The sequence below is a fragment of the Callithrix jacchus genome, chromosome 11 (assembly GCF_049354715.1).
Source record: "Callithrix jacchus isolate 240 chromosome 11, calJac240_pri, whole genome shotgun sequence".
Taxonomy (NCBI): Eukaryota; Metazoa; Chordata; class Mammalia; order Primates; family Cebidae; genus Callithrix; species Callithrix jacchus.
In genome coordinates this window covers 118,182,951-118,202,673 of record NC_133512.1, presented here as the reverse complement: position 1 = coordinate 118,202,673, position 19,723 = coordinate 118,182,951, and the positions used below count along the sequence as shown (strand labels likewise).

The 19,723-nt window shown below is 38.1% G+C and overlaps 1 protein-coding gene across 9 annotated transcripts in view; it reads right to left on the bottom strand.

Moving 5' to 3' along the window:
• Nucleotides 1–19,723, bottom strand: part of TNPO3 (transportin 3) — a 94,108-nt gene that overhangs the window by 32,724 nt on the left and 41,661 nt on the right. For all 9 annotated transcript variants that reach the window (XM_078343803.1, XM_078343802.1, XM_078343806.1 and 6 more), the window contains 7 exons: nt 16,214–16,357; nt 11,967–12,142; nt 11,337–11,475; nt 8,396–8,542; nt 5,916–6,023; nt 4,127–4,218; nt 2,145–2,284 (listed from right to left, as the gene is read on the bottom strand). In XM_078343803.1, coding sequence (XP_078199929.1) covers nt 2,145–2,284; nt 4,127–4,218; nt 5,916–6,023; nt 8,396–8,542; nt 11,337–11,475; nt 11,967–12,142; nt 16,214–16,357 — 946 coding nt within the window. The remainder of the gene's footprint in view (nt 1–2,144; nt 2,285–4,126; nt 4,219–5,915; nt 6,024–8,395; nt 8,543–11,336; nt 11,476–11,966; nt 12,143–16,213; nt 16,358–19,723) is intronic.

Below are 19,723 nucleotides of genomic sequence, written 5' to 3'. Positions count from 1 at the left end.
TCAAACTATTGGCCTCAAGTGATTCACCTGACTCAGCCTCCCCAGGTGCTGGGATTACCACGGTGCCTGGCCAAAACGCCATATATTGTTAAAGGTCATTGTGAGTACTTTAGATTGACCTTGTAGCAAACTGTGAAAAAGTATAAAGAACCAAAAGAATAATGTCTTTTTTTTTTAAGATGGAGTCTTGCTCTGTCAACCAGGCTGAAGTGCAGTGGCACAATCTCGGCTCACTGCAACCTCTGCCTCCTGGGTTCAAGTGATTCTCCCTGCCTCAGCCTCCCAAGTAGCTGGGATTATAGGCATGCACCACCATGCATGGCTAACCTTTTTGTATTTTTAGTAGAGACGGGGTTTCACCTGTTGGCCAGGCTGGTCTCAAATTCCTGAACTCAGATGTTCACTTGCCTCAGTCTCCCAAAGCGCTGGGATTACAGGCATGAACCACCACACCCGGCTAAGAATAATGTCTTAAAGCCCATTTAAAACAATTATGTTCATTTTTAGTCTAACAATCAATACAATGTCCAAACTCAGCACAACCTGCCCTACCTCCACCAAAAAGAAAAAACCAAAACCAAAACCCAACCCTGTTTAGTTCAGGGATCAAAAGACCTAGACTCTAGAACCTAGCTCAAGCAACTCTAATAATGTAGACTTCTGTGATTCTCAATTGGGTATTTGTGGTTTTGACTATTCTGAGAATGAACATAGAGCAGTCTGTCTACTGCTAAGGCACAAATCTGAATGAGACACTTCGAGGAAGGTGGCACTGAATGATAAATCTTTTGATAAGAGTCTGCAATTCAACCTAGATTTGCTGCTTTCTGGAAATTAACTGAAGGTATTAAAACACACAAATAAATCTACCATGTTTCTTGGTAGAAAAACAGTTCAGAAAAGAAAGCCAAATATTGAGCCAGATAAAGTGCAGAAATCTAAGAACTAGAAAAAAGGCATTTTGAAAACACTTGGAAATAGTATGCTGGGCCGGGTGTGGTGGCTCACGCCTGTAATCCTAGCACTTTGGGAGCCCAAAGCGGGAGGATCACTTCAGGTCAGGAGTTCAAGACTAGCCTGACCAACATGGTGAAATCCTGTCTCTACTAAAAAATACAGAAAACAGTGGGCATAGTGGCATGCACTTGTAATCCCAGCTACTCGGGAGGCTGAGGCAGGAGAATCACTTGAATCTGGGAGGTAGAGGTTGTAGTGAGCTGAGATCACGCCATTGCACTCCAGCCTGGGCAACAAAATGAAACTCTATCTCAAAAAAAAAAAAAACAGACAGACAGAAATAGCATGTTGAACTTAGAAAGCAGCTCACTGTATAGAAACAAAGAACACCTTCACTTTTTAGCATGTCTTTCAGTCAATAAAAACAGATGGGTAAAATAAAATCTAGTAAAATGATGATAATAAAGATATACACAGGAAACACCTCAAATTTAATGATACAATACTAATCACAAATTTTGGCATTACTAAAATTCTCAGAATGTATCCCTCTTAAAAGTCAGGACTTGATATATATTACCCTGGATAAGTTATTTAGTCTCTTTGGGCCTCAGTTTCCTTGTCTATAAAATGAGGAGGTTAGAATAAATGACTTCTAATTTTATCTTTAATTCTAAACTTGTTACTTATGATCTTTAGTTATTTTTTCAAGTCAGTAGGACAGCCAGTGGTTATATAATAGTCTTCATTTTAATTTGTCATTATTTAGTTTTGAATACTAATTCTTGGTTTTTAAATGGAGCATGTATTACAAGTGAAAAATTACCTCCTTTGCTTTGGCTCTTTAGAAGCTTCTAGTAGGTCAGAACTGTGAGAGAGTTTGTTTAGCTTAAGCATATTGCAAAGACTATCAGAGACATAAACGTTCATGCTTAAACAGACTACTAGAAGCTAACCGTTCAGTTTCTTTATCTGTAGATTTAATCTTTCAAAAGTCTCTTCTCCCAGATTAGACTATGTTATATCAACTAAGCACTAATTTAGGATATATTGTTTACTCTGTTTCTATAAACATTCTGTTAAAAAAAAAAAGAAACAGAAAGAAAACAAATGCAAAAGTAAGAGATGAGAAGAAAAATCAGAAAAATGACAAGTTAACAGTGGCAGAGGAGAGAGATCACACATACCAAGGAACTGAGGATTTCGATCAACTACTTCACTCATCTCTCCAACCAATTCAATGCTGGTGTATCGCACAGCTGTATGTACAGTCTCTGGAAGGCGGACAACTCCTTCTAGGACTTCCACAAGTGTTGGATTGTTCTCCCTGAGTACAGACAGTAAGTACTCATAGTTACTGATTTCAGAAGTTATATTCTGGCCAAATAACAGCCTGTGATGACACATAGCATTGCTAAAAGGCTTCTTTCTAAATAACCATTAAGATAAAAGTACTTGGTATTTGTTATGAAAGATTTTCAAATTCTCAAAAAAGGGGAAAAGACAGAAATGAAAGATACTGTTTCAGAAAAAACATACTGCTCCTTAATCTTCTGAATGCCAGTAAAGTGTCTAAAGACACACCAAGCTATCAAACACAGGCTCTTTAAATTGGAGAGGCAGACATTTACTGTGGATGAATGTCTTCTTTTAAAGGATTTATTTTATTTATTCCTATAGCTGCAGCACCTAGAACAGTGCCTGGCACATAGTGGGCACTCAATAAATATTGCTGAATGGCTAATCAGATGAATGAATAATTCTCATAGACTACTCTCTGTTGTTATTCTCCAAAAGATTTCTTATAGCTGGATATTGGAAACTTTAAGAACAGGTGAGTATGGGTAGCCAGCTTACTAACTGAAACAAGAAAACAAGCTGCAGAAATAGGTTAAGGTGCCCCGATTTGGAACATGAGGAAAATTAACCAAACACTTTCCACAGCTCCTGTTCCCTCACCTTCTCCCCCTGCCCGCCACAAACTATACTGGCTAAAGGCCTTTTGAGTAGAGTGGAGAATGCCTCTAAAATGGCACAACTTAATCCAGAAATGAAGATGTTTCAAATGTAAATAATGTCCTGGATTAGAGCAAGATTACCCTCTGCTGATAAACTAGGTCTATTAAGTCCTTTTATATGCACTAAAAAAATTATAATCATGCAGTTGGCTTGAAACGCAGATAAACAGAAAAATGTATCAAATATCTCATTTATGCCTTATATTTCGTAGGGACACTAGGCCAATTAATGAAGACTATCATTTTTCAAACCAAGACATATTAGACTATTAATGATTTTAATAATCTTCAGACTTATCACAGAAGGGTCAAAATGACACCAAAATGGGTTTAAGAGTAAATAGTGCGATATGTATGTAATAAAGGACCAGAACTTCTTAACAGAGAAAAATAAACCTATTCTACCTCCTTGAATATTTACTGGATTAGAAACAATATAAGATCTCACTGAGGCCCTGAAAGGCAGCTAAGAAAGAAGCACTGTGCTTTTTATAAATATCTGCCTTAATGATCTCTCCAATCACGACTGAATACCTGCTTGATTGCAGGTATCAGATCACAATTCAATGTGGAAAATACTAACATAATTTATATACTCATGGCACAAAGTAAATAGAATTTCTATGCTATACAATTATAAGTAAAATTTGAACAATTTGAAATTTTTCAATAGCCATAACCAAACTAGTAATTGCCCTTTAGATCTGGCTCTTTTAGGTGAAAAGATGCCTATGCCTTGCCTCTCTGAAACTCAAAACAATGTGATTAATTTTGTAAGAATAACTTACCCAAGGTCACAAAAGCGGGAAACCCATTATTCAATTGCTTTTAAGCAAGTACCAAGAATTAAACATTCTAACAAATTCTTTACCATACCAACTTTCACAAGGGAGCCTCAGTTGGAAAAATAAATCGGCATTCCATTCCTAGCATCAAGAATAGAATAATTTCAGCTCTAGGAATTATGGTTAAAATACAGTATCAGCAATTCAGGCTACCTGGACTAGACTCCAGAATTCAGAAGACTAGACAGCACAACAGAAGTGAGAAGTTCTAAAAGTCTCCAGTTATATACCATATAAGAAAAAAATAGTGTAATTTTCCTTCCTCTTGATATTTAGTTCCCAGCAAAAGACTTAGGAGACACTCACGGATCAACACTCTTTGCTATAGCAGCCATGATAAAGAGAACCGCTTCTGTCACCTCCCAGGGTGGGTTGCCTTCTTTCAGAGTAGAATATAACTAGAGAAGAAGAGGTGGATTATGCATCCATTAAATGGAAAACAATGCCAAAACAAACCAAACAAAAAATCCAGTTAAAGTAAACCCTGCTCCCTGCTTCTAAATTTAATTATCTCTCAAGCCAGACAAGAATATTATTTTCATTTTTTTACATCATCACTAACTAGAGTAACTATTTTAATATTTGAAATAAACCGATTTAGAATCCCAAGAGTTTATCAAAATTATCATCTGCCCCCAGAAAATGACTGCTATGAGAAAAACAAAACACAGTACATGAGTGTCTTTTCCTGGTCCTGATAATAACTGACAAATACATAAACACATTTAAAATGGAGACACAATCTAAATCCTCTGCATATGTATTGGCTTTAAATTTCTATTGTTTTAAACTACTTGTTTGCATTAACACTGGTAGTATTGATAAAATTCCTAAAAAACAGCTGTTTAGAAGCACCTATCACAATACTGTATCCAAGCAGAATTTAACTTTTTTTTTTTTTTTTTTTTAAAAAGGTACACCTTGCAGAATACTCAGAGATGTTCTGGTCCAGAATTTCCCAGATTATATCCACCTACAGAATGTGACTAAATAATATTTTTACAGTCAAATAACAGATACTGCTAGGGAAGGCAAAATTAAACAGCTCTCTTGTTATACAACTTCATAGAGCCTTTAATACACTATTTACATCATTTCTTAACTTTCATTAATGATATAACTTTTTTTGGCAAAAAACATCTCATGAGACTTGTGTTCCACAACTATATCTTGAACAACATTGACAATTTACATAAATTTGTATAGTAAGTCTGGAGAAGATCAAAGGATTTCACAAAGCTATAGAGTCAAAGAAAAAAGAGCCAAATGAAATCTGAGGAGAGGTCATCTGTCTAAGATCCAGGGATCTCATGTAAGTGGTTTTCTAAGAATCCCCAACTCTTCCTAGATGGGTCAATAAGTATGCTTTGCTTAATGAAAATAGTTACACTTTTATTAACACTTTCTACATCGTATTATGCCCATATATACAAAAAATCAGTTACAAAAAAAAATTTAGGTTAATTCAGTATTGCTGTGACAAAACTTCTAAAGTGGTATTCAGAGCTCATTAGAGTATAATCCAGCAATATAGAAACCACCTGAAATTATACTAATGTTAAGTGATATGGAATGATGATGATTGTAACCTTATTAAGTAAAAATGTTACTCACTGATTGTCAGGAAAACCTCTGGACTATGAATCTTCTACTCTAGCATAGTCATCTCTGGGATGAAAGTGCACAGGAATCTAACCATAAGCATGGACAAAGATAATGCCAAATAACTAAAAGAGTTACCAGGAGTTGGTACATAATTACTAAAGCAGAAACACTTGCCTATTGTTCCTGGCTAGGTCCAAATTCCCTATAAGTATCCTAGAGCTTATCTATGATCTTCTATTCCAGCTGTACAAGTGGAACAGCTCTCATTGTTAAGCATATAGAGTAAACCATCCAGAGACTACAACTGACGTGTAAAATGTTAAATAAACATAGCTACTATATGCCAGGCATTGTGCTAGGCACTTGCACATCTATTATCTCATTCAGCCACTAAGACTGAAGAAATAAGATGGAACATTTACCAAAGACACAGAAGTGAACACAATTAAGGTGATCAGTAAAACTGGAAACAATCTCCAAATAGGCTTACCTGAGCGAAACACTCCATAGACCCTATCAAGAAAATCAAGTCCTTTACCAGGTCTGACACCCTCATCCGAAACTCCCCAAAGTCATCAGTCTCCTCAGGAACCCCCTCCTAAAATTTCAAATCAGATATCATTTGTTTTAAACTCACTGCAGCTTTCAATGACCTCTATAAAATCAAGAATCAACCCAGAATTTTTACTTAAATCATTAAGCAGTCAAGTTTCAATGAACAAAAGTTGCCTAAATCACAAGGGTATTTTATTATAGACAGAGGATTTCCCAAATATGCCAAGTCAACACAACCTATTCTCTGCCTTTACCACAAGAAACTCTTTTATTTGTGTGTGTGTTTTGTGTATCTTTTTTCTTTTCAGATGGAGCCTCACTCTGTCACCCGGGCTGGAGTGCAGTGGCACAATCTCTGCTCACTGCAACCTCTGCCTCCTGAATTCCAGCGATTCTCCTGCCTCAGCCTCCCAGGTAACTAGGATTACAGGCATGAGCCACCTGCCTGGCTAATTTTTGTATTTTTAGTAGAGATGGGGTTTCACCATGTTGGCCAGGCTGGTCTCAAACTCCTGACCTCAGGTGATCTACCCACCTCGGCCTCCAAAAGTGCCAGGATTACGGGCGTTAGCCACCATGCCCCGGCCATATTCTGTATTTCCTAGCTACAGCTTATTATGTTGTTGGAAAAATGTGGTTTGGTGAGAGTGAGAAGCGACCTGGAAGTGGTAAATTAAGTGATAAGCCTATCTAAAGAAGATGCCAAACAAACTCTGAAGATTTATGTTTCCAGATCTACCAAAATCAACCACTGTCACAATAACTTCATACAGAAAATAAAATTTTACTTTTATATTTGAGACAAGGTCTCGCTCTGTTGCCCAGGCTGGAGTGCAGTGACATGATCTCAGCTCACTGCAGCCTTGACCTTGTGGGCTCACTATACAAATTATAAAGCATGATACACTTACAAGTGTAAGAAATTACCCACAAAGGAAATGGTGCCACAGAATTAGCAAAGGCAAAAAAGGGATTAAGCATTAGAGTCATTTAAACCAAAGGGGCCCTGCTTTATAAATCAGGCTTCCAAGTAAAATATAGTTGATGATAGGATTCTTCACTTATTTATTTTTGAGACAGAGCCTTTCTTGCTCTATCGCCCAGGTTGGGGTGCAGTGGCACAATCTTGGCTCACCGCAACCTCTGCCTCCTGGATTCAAGCGATTCTCCTGCCTCAGCCCCCCCCCCCGAGCAGCTGGGATTACAGGCACCTGCCACCATGCCCAGCTAATTTTTGTATTTTTAGTAGAGTTGCGTTTTCACCATGTTGGCCAGGTTGGACTCCTGACCTCAAAGGATCCGCCTGCCTCGGCCTCCCAAAGTGCTGGGATTACAGGCATGAGCCACCACTCAAGGCCAGATTTTTCACTTTGAAAAAAGCAGGGGTGGCTAAAGTTTGAAAACCACTAGACTAGATCATGACTAACGTTCTGTGGATACACAAAATACCATGACTCAAACACAATATTAACATTAAAATTAAGAGAATAGCATGTCGAATTTAACTGTAAGCAATGAAACTTACTCTAGGTCCTACATTAAAGACGGATTCAACCAACCAACAGGATGAAATAAATGTGGCAAAATTTGAAAAGACTAAGCATAAAGTTTGAAGAGTTTTCTCATAAATTAATAATATTTCCAGTTTTTTCTAAGCAAATTATTTCTTTATTTTCTTTAAAACTATAAAATCAGTATAAATAAGATCTGTAAAATGTGTATGTTTATGGGGGAAAATCATACACAAAAATATTTCACTTTTGTATTAGTTTTCATCTCACCACTTATTTTCTACTATTAATAAGAGTACAAAATTAAGAGTACTATTAATAAGAGTACATTCTAATTTTTCTCTTGCCAATACTACTTTTAAACTGCTACATCAAGTTCCTAAATCATAATTCACATAACTTTTCTTATACTGCTATACATAGGTTTATAATTTTTATTTTTATAGATAACATTTGTACATAAAATGGCTATTTTTTCTTCTGCAGATTTAAGATAAATTCCTAGGAAAAGAATTACTAGTTTAGCTAGAGTGGTTTTTTTCCCCTAAATAGGCCTAACAGATGATACTGGTACTGACTTCTTCAGTTTAAGCTGTAGAGTGACAAAACCTGCTGATCCTCCCACCTCAGCCTCCTGAGTAGTTAGGACTACATGTGTGTACCACCAGGCCCGGCTAATTTTTTAATTTCTTTTTGTAGAGACAGGGGTCTCCCTACGTTGCCCAGGCTGGTCATGAACTCCTGGGCTCAAGCGATCCATCTGCCTCGCCCTCCCAAAGTGCTGGACTAGAGGCTGAATCACGGTGCCCTGCCAGGTTTATTATCTAACTTCTTGGTTCTTTTTCAAGTTCACACTGACCGGAAAAGAAAACAAAGATTTGCAGAAGTAGAGAAGGGAACTTACATGGTCTGGTTCCAGCTGGCAGTGTCGAGCCAAGGCGTGAAGCAGCCTCTGAATATAAGCTTTGAAGATGCCATGAATAACTTCATCGTTAGTTTTGTACAAATGCTCCCCTAGTCGGTACCAAAAGTTAAAGGAAATTTCTACTACCTGTTAGATTAAAAGAAAAGAGATGATTTATTTGAATGGGAAAGAAATAGAGGCCGGGCGCGGTGGCTCAAGCCTGTAATCCCAGCACTTTGGGAGGCCAAGGTGGGTGGATCACAAGGTCAAGAGATCGAGACCATCCTGGTCAACACGGTGAAACTCCGTCTCTACTAAAAATACGAAAAATTAGCTGGGCATGGTGGCGCATGCCTGTAATCCCAGCTACTCAGGAGGCTGAGGCAGAATTGCCTGAACCCAGGAAGTGGAGGTTGCGGTGAGCCGAGATCGCGCCATTGCACTCCAGCCTGGGTATCAAGCGCAAAACTCCGTCTCAAAAAAAAAAAAAAAAGGAGAAATAGAGTAAAATGATACTTTTTTATTATCACCACAACCGCATAGGAAGGAAGATATATTTTTAAATAATATGAGTGGAGCCAGTTAAGAAGCCACCTTTTCTCTAGCAGATTTAGTATCATCCCCTCAAACTGTCCATTTACAATGACTGGCTTTACATTCCATTTAGCCCTGAGGTAGTATCTCTAAAAGTAGACTGAATTTTGAATTTAGAGAAAATGATAACAGACATGGAAGTCCTTATTATTTATTTATTTTTTAGAGATAGAATTTTATTCTATTGCCTGGCTAGAGTGCAGTGGCGCGAACACAGCTAACTGCTGCCTCAACCTCCTGGGCTCAAGGGATCCTCCTGCCTCAGCCTTCCAAGTAGCTGAGACTAGAGGTATGCACCACCAAGCCCAGCTAACTTTTTAATTTTTTTTTTTTTTTTAGTAGAAACAGGGTCTTACCATCCAGCCCAGGATGGTTTTAAAACTCCTGGCCTCAAGTAACGCTCCCACCTAAATCTCCCAAAGTGCTGGAACTACAGTAGGCATGAGACACCACATTCAGTTTTATTTTATTTAAAACAAAAATTAGCCAGGCATGTATGTGGTGTATGCCTGTATTCCCAGCTACTGGGAAGGCTGAGGTCGGAGGATCACCTGAGACCAGGAGGTTGAGGCTGCAGTGAGCCGTGATCACACCACAGCATTCCAGCCTGGGAGACAGAGTAAGACCCTGTCTCAAAAAATACATGTTTTCTTTAGAGATGAGGTCACCTAGGCTGGAGTGCAGTGGCATGATCTTGGCTCACTGCAGCCTTGAACTTCTGGGCTCAAGTGATCCTTCCACACAGCCTCCTGAGTAGCTAAGGACTACAAGCGCTTGCCACCATGTCTGGCTAATTTTTAAAATTTTCTGTAGAGACAGGGTCTTGCTCTGCCACCTAGGCTAGAGTGTAGTGGTGTAATCACGGCTCACTGCAGCTTCGAACTCCTAGGCCCAAGTGAGCCTCCTGCTCAGCACTACGTAGACCCAGCTAATTTTAAAAAATTTCTGTAGAGACAAGGTCTTACTATGTTGCCCAGGCTGGTCTTGAACTCCTGGGCTCAAGCGATCCTCCCACCTCAGCCTCCTAAAGTGTTGGGATTAGAGGTATGAACCACTATGCTCAGCTAGAAGTCTTTTTTAAAGTATTTTTCTGAAAATTCTGAAATGATTTCATTGAATGTTTGAGATTAGAACATTTCTTACTTGGCAAACCATCTGTAACTCACTGAACATAACTGATTCAGCTTCATGTCACTTTTATTCACCTGCTTTTTTTGAGTGAGAGAGAGAGGAAGAAAAAGCCTGGGACTTTACTCACAGTCTCTTTTCCATATGGCACTGTTTACAGGAGTGATAAGGGTGTGGTGTTATACTTCTGCCAGAAATGTTTTGGGTTTCACTCAAATCTAGGTATCCTCATGATTTATGTAAAACAAATAAACCTTGTCTTGTATTTGATAACAGAAAAAGGGGTGAGTTACAGGACCACAGTGCCTAAGGCAGTATAAAAGGCCTCCCACCCTTTCCCCACCAAGGATCCAAAACAGAGCTATTTAAAACAATGTCCAACTTGGGAGCACTTCTTTCTCACTTTTTCTTTTTTTTTGAGATGGAGTTTTGCTCTTGTCACCCAGGCTGGAGTGAGTGACCAATCTCCGCTCACTGCAACCTCTGCTTCCCAGGTTCAAGCAATTCTCCTAACTCATCCTCCCAAGTAGCTGAGATTATAGGTATGAGCCATCACAACCAGCTAATTTTTGTATGTTTAGTGAATATGGGTTTCCCCATGTTGGAAAGGCTGGTCTCGAACTCCTAACCTCAGGTGATCCACCCACCTCGGCTTCCCAGAGTGCTGGGATTACAGGCGTGAGCCACCATGCCTGGCCCTTTTTCATTTCTTATACTATAAAGAGGTAAAATTTCTCAAATAAATGATATTTTTAAAAATCTAGCAAACCTAAAAGAGGTAGGTAGGGTGTCCAAGGATTCTGAATGACAGAGACCCTTATAAGTCTTTTCAATTCCTTTTTCATTCTCATCCATCATTTGGAGAAAAATTTGAGGTGTTCAGACTTGTGGAGGTATAGTGAGGATTTGGTGGTTTTTAGCTATAAAGCTCTAGAGACAAGCTAGACAAGGGGTTCGGTGGAAAGGCTTGCTTTCTAATGAGTTCCTTGAGGGACCTACAACAGTCAGCCCAGCTAACCAGGTAACAAAATAGAAATGGACACAACACAGAAACCCAAATCTAATTTTTTTTTTAATTCCAAAACAGAGGAAATCACGTTAATTAAAAACAAGACTATAATTTCTCAAGAATAAAAAGGTGGGCACGAGGTAATGAAATACAGATAATATGCAGCACACAACTTGGAGAATAACGGCCTTAGCATAGTATAAACACTACCTCATACTGAGGATGTCCTGCACAGATAAGAAGCAGCTCCAGAGTTCGGAGGTCCCCAAGACCTTGGCCTGGAGTACAAACAATTTTTTCAAGAAAAGTTTCACATAGTTCAGTGAAAATACGGCAGTAATTCAGAACTCTGTAGAAGATAGGGGAATGAGAGCAACGAGTCAGAAATCTGGATATTGTAAGTATATACAGGCACAGTTAATCAAATAAATAATAGGTTCCCCAGTCTAAGGGACATCTAGTGATTATCTGCTATGCTGTATCACAATCTCCATGACAGACACCTTTATCTAGATAATATACTCTTAGACATGTGACTTGTCAGTTCAAATTCTCAATTATTAAAATATTTGAATAAAAATTCCCATCAAATCGCACTTGATATTTTAAAGTCTGCCTCTAATTTTTAAAGCCTTACCCTCTCTATGGTAATTCTACAAACTCTGTATCCAATTTGTCACTCTAGGTTCAGATGAGAATAGCAGAGCATCTTTAGGAAGTACTATGTATATTTACAGAATCACCAAGAATCACAAATGACAGATAAATAATAAAAAGTGACTTAAAAGAATGACCAGACTGTAGGTAAACCCAGGGCTCCAGACTTAAACAATTACCCACTTGTCTAAATCTTCACGTGCCACAGCCATATGATAGGCAGTCTCCAATGTCAGCACTCCCTGAAAAAGCTGCATGGCTAATGGCAAGTTAGTCTCCACATTCTCAATGGCATAGAGAGCTGAGCATACACAGTCTGAAGCAGCTTCATGTAGGTTAGATGAGGTCTTGTCCTGTTGCTGGGGAGGTAGCAGGAATAAGAAAACATGTATGATAACTAAAGAGTGATCTACAGTTGGCCCTGCACACCCTTGGGTTTGACCAACCATCGATAGAAAATATTCAAAATATAAGTAAGTAGTAATAATACAATGAAAAACACAAACTTAAAAGTCACCATATAACAACTATTTAAAAAGCATTTACATTGTATTAGGTATTGTAAGTAATCTAGAGGTGTTTTGGGTATATAGGAAGATGTAGGTAGGTTACATGCAAATACTACACCATTTTACGTATGGGATTCGGGCATCTGCATATTTTGGGAACTGCACAGAGGGGCAGGGGTGGTGGATGGTCCTGGAACGAATCCTTTAAGGATCGTAATGGATGACTGTAATAGGAAAACAATTAGAGCTTCTTTCTTTCTAATTATAGCCTCTTTCTGAATATGTACTTTAAATGTGTAACAGTCAAGTGACAGCCTTCCATGAGACAACATCCATCCATCTTCCCAATCCTATTTCTTTTCTTTTTTTTTTTTTTTTTTTTTTTTTTGAGATGACAGAGTCTTACTCTATCACAGAGGCTGGAGTGCAGTGGCACGATCTCGGCTCACTGCAACCTCTGCCACCCAGGTTCAAGCCATTCTCTTGCCTCAGCCTCCCGAGTAGCTGGGATTACAGGCACCTGGCACCGTGCTCAGCTAATTTTTGTATTTTTAGTAGAGACAGGGTTTCTCCATCTTGGCCAGGCTTGTCTTGAACTTCTAAACTCATGATCCACCTGCCTCAGCCTCCCAAAGTTCTGGGATTACAGGAGTGAGCCACCGTGCCCAGCCCCTAATCCTATTTCTATCTCCTTATACGTCAAGCAAATCAGCTTTTCTGTCCCTCATTTATGGTCATATCATTTCTAATCTTCATGTTCTTGTTCACACCAGCCCCAACAATAGAACGCCATGTGTTCATTACCAAGTGTGAATATCTTTCCATCCTTTTTCTGATATTCAAGTACTACCTAAAATGAAAGGGCTAAACAAGTACCAAAGACACATACCTAAACACATCATTGTGGAATTTCAGAATACCAAAGTTAAACAAAGATCTATAAAATTTCTGTGAAAGAGAGAAGGAGGTAATAATAAGGAGAAGAAATCAGAGTTCTCCAACTTTCATTAACAATAATAATGCATGCTAGTAAAGGAGAGCAAGGCCTTTAAAATTCTGAAGGAAAATAATATTCAAGCCATCAATCAAGATTGAAAGCAAAATTAAAATAGTTCTCAGGTATACAAAAATTCGAATTTTACTTTCCATTATATCTTTTCTGAAGAAGTTATTTGAGGGGTTTTGAAAAACAGCTAATCGAATCCAGAAAGCACAGTAAAGGCAAGTCCCAAGATGACAAGATCTTGGGGAGTAAATCTAAAGAACAACTGATGATGCTGGGCGCGGTGGCTCATGCCTGTAATCCCAGCACTCTGTAAGGCCGAGGCAGACGGATCACAAGGTCAAGAGGTCAAGACCAGCTGGCCAATATGGTGAAACCCTATCTCTACTAAAAATACAAAAATGAGCCAGGCATGGTGGCGCGCCCGTGTAGTCCCAGCTACTCGAGAGCTGAAGCAGGAGAATCACTTGAGCCAGGGAGGTGGAGGTTGCAGTGAACTGAGACTGTGCCACTGCACTCCAGCCTGGGCAAGAGAGCAAGACTCTGTCTCCAAAAAAAAAAAAAACCCAACAACAACTGATGTAAATCAGAGCAGACCAAAAGGTCCAGGGGAATCCTCCCAGGTTTCTAGTGAAGAGAGTACAGTTGAGAGGTTGAATACACTTAGTAAAGGCATATTAGTCTTTCTTCAATAATTTTTTTAAAAGGATATTTAAGGGCCGGGCGCGGTGGCTCACGCCTGTAATCCCAGCACTTTGGGAGGCCGAGGCGGGTGTATCATGTCAAGAGATCGAGACCATCCTGGTCAACATGGTGAAACCCTGTCTCTACTGAAAATACAAAAACTTAGCTGGGCATGGTGGCGCATGCCTGTAATGCCAGCTACTCAGGAGGCTGAGGCAGAATTGCCTGAACCCAGGAGGCGGAGGTTGTGGTGAGCTGAGATCGCGCCATTGCACTCCAGCCTGGGTAACGAGCGAAACTCCATCTCAAAAAAAAAAAAAAAAAGATATTTAAAATCTCCAGTGGGACAAAAAGCTATATAACCAGGTTTGGGAGAGCATACAGATGCAAATTATTCATTAGGCTATTCTTCAATTGAATAGTAGGTTCAAAGATACACATTATATTACCAAGTTATAAAAGGTTAAGTGTTCATACTTATTCTTTTGTATATATCAAGTATTTTATTAAGTTGTTTCTTTCTTTCTTTCTTTTTTAAAGAGCTATAGGGGAAAAGTTGTACAAGAAAGTTGTGGTCCAAACATAAAGCAAAATAAAATGTGACATGGGCCAGGTGTGGTGGCTCACATCTGTAATCCCAGTGCTTTCGGAGGCTGAGGTGAGGATTGCTTGAGGTCACTTCGAGACTAGCCTGGGCAACAAAGAAAGACCTTGTCTCTACAAAAAATTAAAAATTAGCCAGGCATGATAGCACATGCCTATATCCCAGTTACTTGGATGGCGGAGGCAGGAAGATTGCTTGAGCCCAGGGCTTTAAGACTACAGTGAGCTACGATCATGCCACTGAAGCTACTCCAGTCTGGACAACGGAGAGACACCCTGACTCCCTGTGACACTCCCCGCAAAAGGAAAAAAGTAGCATGATTTTAAACCACTGAATGAATACAAAAATGGGAATATATTTTACCCTGACTCTGGATAAACACTCTTCCTAGTGACAGAGAGGTCCCGACACTGGATCAATAGAGAAGATAATATAATCCTGGCATACTACTTAACTTCCTCCTTACTGCAATACCAATTCCCAGAAATTACCACTGTTAAGTTTGAAGTGCATTCTAGACTGTCCTCCATTTATATGTAATCACATATAAATTTTTTAAACAAAAGTGGGACATGACTTTATTTACAGTGACTATTCTTCACACAATTTATTGAGGTGAGAATAAATATTATCATTATTAAGGAAGGGTACCAACATACATGGAGACAGACTATGGCAAGCAAAACAATGACTGGCATCCTAATTTTCCTCAGACTTAGCTTCTGATGCAAAAATGACAGTAGAAATACACTAACAACAACACGCCAAATGTCTCCTTGAAGAATGTCTTTCTTTTCTTTCTTTAATTCACAGTAGCATCAATATAGCATCATGGTACCATCTTCTAATAGTGCATCAGCATACACTAAGAATACATGCAGTTTCCATGCTAATACAACTTCATTGAAGGAAATCCTCTAGCAGAAACAGAAAGTTTTCTCCTCTCCAAAGACCCGTCCAATAATAATTTATGCTTGGGATATGTTTCTTGTTCTAAAATGTAATCTTATTCTAATCACTCCCTAACTCCTATCTAGCAAGACTATATTACTAGGCACTGCTACTTTCAAAGATTAAAGAAGAAACACACAGGTATATAAAAAGACATTAGTACTTATTCTACTAATCTCAAAAACCCCAAATCCATTCTGCATGTACAATGATGTTTAATCTCAACCACAAAGATAATGTCTTAATCTATCATTGTCTCTGGGTGCACTAATTTTAAATTCTTTCTGTTGTTTTTTTTCTAAACTTGTGATGCACATGTAATTACATCATAGAAATATCTAGAATCAATGATCATTATTAGAAATACATAATTTTATATTTTTAAGACAAGAAAAAAGACACCAATGGTTATTTGGATTTTAAGATATAAATCATGTATCTGCAAATAAGATTGTTTTCCTCTTAAACATAACTATATCCTATTTCCTCTTAAACATAACTATAAGTATTAAAACTAATACTTTAATTTGGTACCTGGTAGCAAGGAAGGGACACTGCTGCATTCTTAATACACACCTTCAAGTTACTGTGCAAAATTTTGAAAACACTGTTATGTCCCAGTAGGTTAGTTAAGAAAGAGATTGGCAGAAATACTTTGATAAAGAAAGTCATTACTTACCAAAACCTCAAAAAGAAGTGCTAGTAATTTATTGTTAGCCATGAAGTTACTGTCCAAAACTCCCAAGTTAAACCAACTTCCCAAACAGCGAAAAACTTTCATAAGCATTTTCTCATCTGTTCCTGCTTTTTCCACACAGGTCATCTGAATAGAAAAAAAAACTTTAAATGAATAATGTTAATCTATATATTTAAACCATTATTACAATCACTTTACAAGAATAATAATGCGAAGGATGACAATAAAAAAAGCCAACGGTTGGTTAAAAGTGCTTTTTAAGTGTCACTGTTCTTTTTTTTCCTTTTAAGAGAGGGTCTTGATATATTGCCCAAGTGGGACTACAAGCATGTGCCACTGCATCCAGCTAGGTACCACTATTCTAAATACCACTAATCTACTTAATCCCTAAAATGGTTTGCTTCTGTGTCCCCACCCAAATCTCATGTCGAATTGTAATCCCCAGTGCTGGAGGAGGGGCCTGGTGAGAGGTGACTGAATCATGGGAATGAACATTCCCCTTGCTGTTCTTGTGATAGAGGTCTCATGAGATCCAGCTGTTTGAAAGTGTGTAGCACCTCTCCCTCCTCTCTCTCTCTCCTGCCAGCCACGTAAAGATGTGCCTGCTTCCCCTTCACCTTCCACCATGATTAAGTTTCCTAAGGCCTGAGCAGAAGCCTGTACAGCCCACAGAACCGTGAGCTGATTAAACCTCTTTTTTTTAATAAATTACCCAGTTTCAGGTACTTCTTTATAGCAGTGTGAGACTGGACTAACATAATTCCCAAATAAAACTTTATAGGTAGTTACTATTGTCTCTACTTTCTCAATGGGAAAACAGGTCAGGAGAGGTTACAAACCTACCCAAGTTGTTTCAGAAATAACTTACTGATTTCTTAGTCCCCACTTCTCCATTAAAGTTGTATTATCCAAAATATTATTTTACAAGTAATATTTACTTATGTATATACCTGGTGGTCATAGAATAGATAATAAGCTAGAGTAAGCTAGGCATACTACTGTATATTTCCACAAGAAAAGCTAATGTTTCAGCTTTGGCAATAGAATAGTAAACATCTCATCCCACAGAAAGTGACACTACTACGAATACTATAAAAGATAAAACAGAATTAGACTAAAACTCAGTGTTTCTCCTTGTAGACTGTTCTCCCAGTTCAAAGCTTCACCTACTACATAATCTACATTGAAGATGACTGTCTTTAGTATTGTTCTCCAAAGACTGCTAGGTTGCTAAGACGAAGAGAAGCAAGGGGTTAATGAATGACTGTATACCAGCTCATTCTCATAGAACTATCAAGCTATTAGCTATTTAAGATATTCAGGTCTGGAAGTTACCTTTCCTTCTCAGAAGACAGAAGAAAGGAAGTCCAAGTATATGAATATACCAGACTCTTCCTATTTCTTCTCTCTTCCAGGCCATTACATTTCAGAGGCAAGAAGAAAAGTACATAACAAATAAGCTGACCAGTCATTGCAACATTTACTGAGCCCTTTCTGTGCAGCAGGCACTGTTGTAAGAGCTTCACATGTATTAACTCATTTAACCCCCACAATATGAAACAGATACTATTATCCTCATTATACTGATGAGAAAACTGAGGCAGACAGGTCAAGTAAGTTGCCCAATATGGTACAGTTAGTAAATAACATAGCCAGGACTTAAACTTAGGAAGTCCAGCTTCAAAGTCTATGATCTTAACCACTACACCACAGCTACCTCCCAAATTTCTCTACTTGCTTATATATACAGAACAAAGATATGATTAATATATCAAGGACTTCCTATATTTCAAAAGCCTCTAAAGGCAGGCAGATTGTAACAATAATCTTACTGATATTACACATCATTATCAGTATAACTAATTGTATACTATTTTACCTGGATAATGATTAGTGTATTACCAAAGAATGCCAGGAAATCTTAACAGCATGGAAACAGAATCATCTATTGCATATCAACCAACTATTTTACTGGTTTTAAGCATGTCAGTTTGACGTATACATAATTTTTAATGAATAACATCAGAGCCTGATTGTTTATTTTTAAAAACTAAATGCAGACTCACTTCCACTCATTTTTATTTATTGTGTGTATTACATTATATATGCTTGATGGAAAAAGGTGGAGTTGCAGCTAACTTGCAGAGAAATTAACCACATAACTACGAATATATATGTAAGTTTATGTCTAGGATATAAGTGACTTTTGAGGCTTCTGTCACTGTCTAAAGCCACAAGAGGCACGGAGTAAATATCCAAGTATCTATAGGAGGAAGAACGGCAGGAAAGCAAAGGACCGAGAGCCCTTGCTTTAGGGGAAAGTTCTTGTAAAAAGTCATCAGAAGCCATGCATGGTGGCTCATGCTTGTAATCCCAGCACTTTGGGAGGCTGAGATAGGAGGATTGCTTGAGCCCAGGAGTTGTAGACTAACCTGAGCAACAAAGCAAGATCCTGTCTCTACAAAAAAGTTTTAAAATAACATTTTTAAAAGTCACCAGAAAACACACTAGATAAGAAAATGTCACAAATACAGTTCTATCCCCATCAAGTTCTTCTAGTTATTCTTTACCTCAAGACTTTCTTTGTTCCCCTGAAACTCAGAGACAAAATACTCAAGAGATCCCAGGCAGTTGCCTAGAATCACTAAAATGCCCAGAATTTTTAGAAAGGATTATGACAGTAATATATGCAATATATTTAAATATGTAATACATAAACTCATAAATGCACCAGAGCACTTAATTTAATACTGTTCAAGGCTGAAAACAGCAAAATGTACAGAGTAACTAAGTTCCCTTAACATGAACTGGAGCCACTGAGAGTTCTCTTTAATGCTGATACTTATTCTCTCTCCCCCTCGACCTCTCTCAAACTCTCAACTGAATCTTTGAAGCTGTTGATATAAGCTCATTACGTAATTGCTTGGCCTTTATACTTCCTAAACATTTCAATTTTAATAAGGCATGATGTTTACAAGAGGAAAGATTTGCTTGTACATTCTAACTACTGACTCAAACTAAAGGATGGAATTCTGGAAAAAAAAAAACCTGTATGTAAAACTAATCTCTTTGAAAATATGAAATTCTGCAAATTAATCAAATGTACATTTTAAAGCATCAGAACTAAGAGCTACCTTCTTTTCCTCTTTGAGAACTATGCTACGTTAAAAATATGTCTCTTCAAGTAAGGCCTTAAAAGCTTCACGATAAATGCCACAGAGTCCAGAAAAGCTCACCAGTAAAAAGATGGCAGGGATAAGTAAGAATTGAGATCTTAAATCAACAAAATAGAAGATAGAGAGACAAAAATATTAGAAGCACAGGTTCCGTTCAGTTATGAGAGCAAGGAGAGAGGTTTAAAACTTCAAAAAGTTCAATACTATGTTTAGGAATGGGTCCATAAGGACAGACCACAAAAGTATAATACTAGCAAGAAATAGGACAGAATGTAACCACTAAAGGAGAGTGTGCGGAAACTAAATGAGAAAAGGT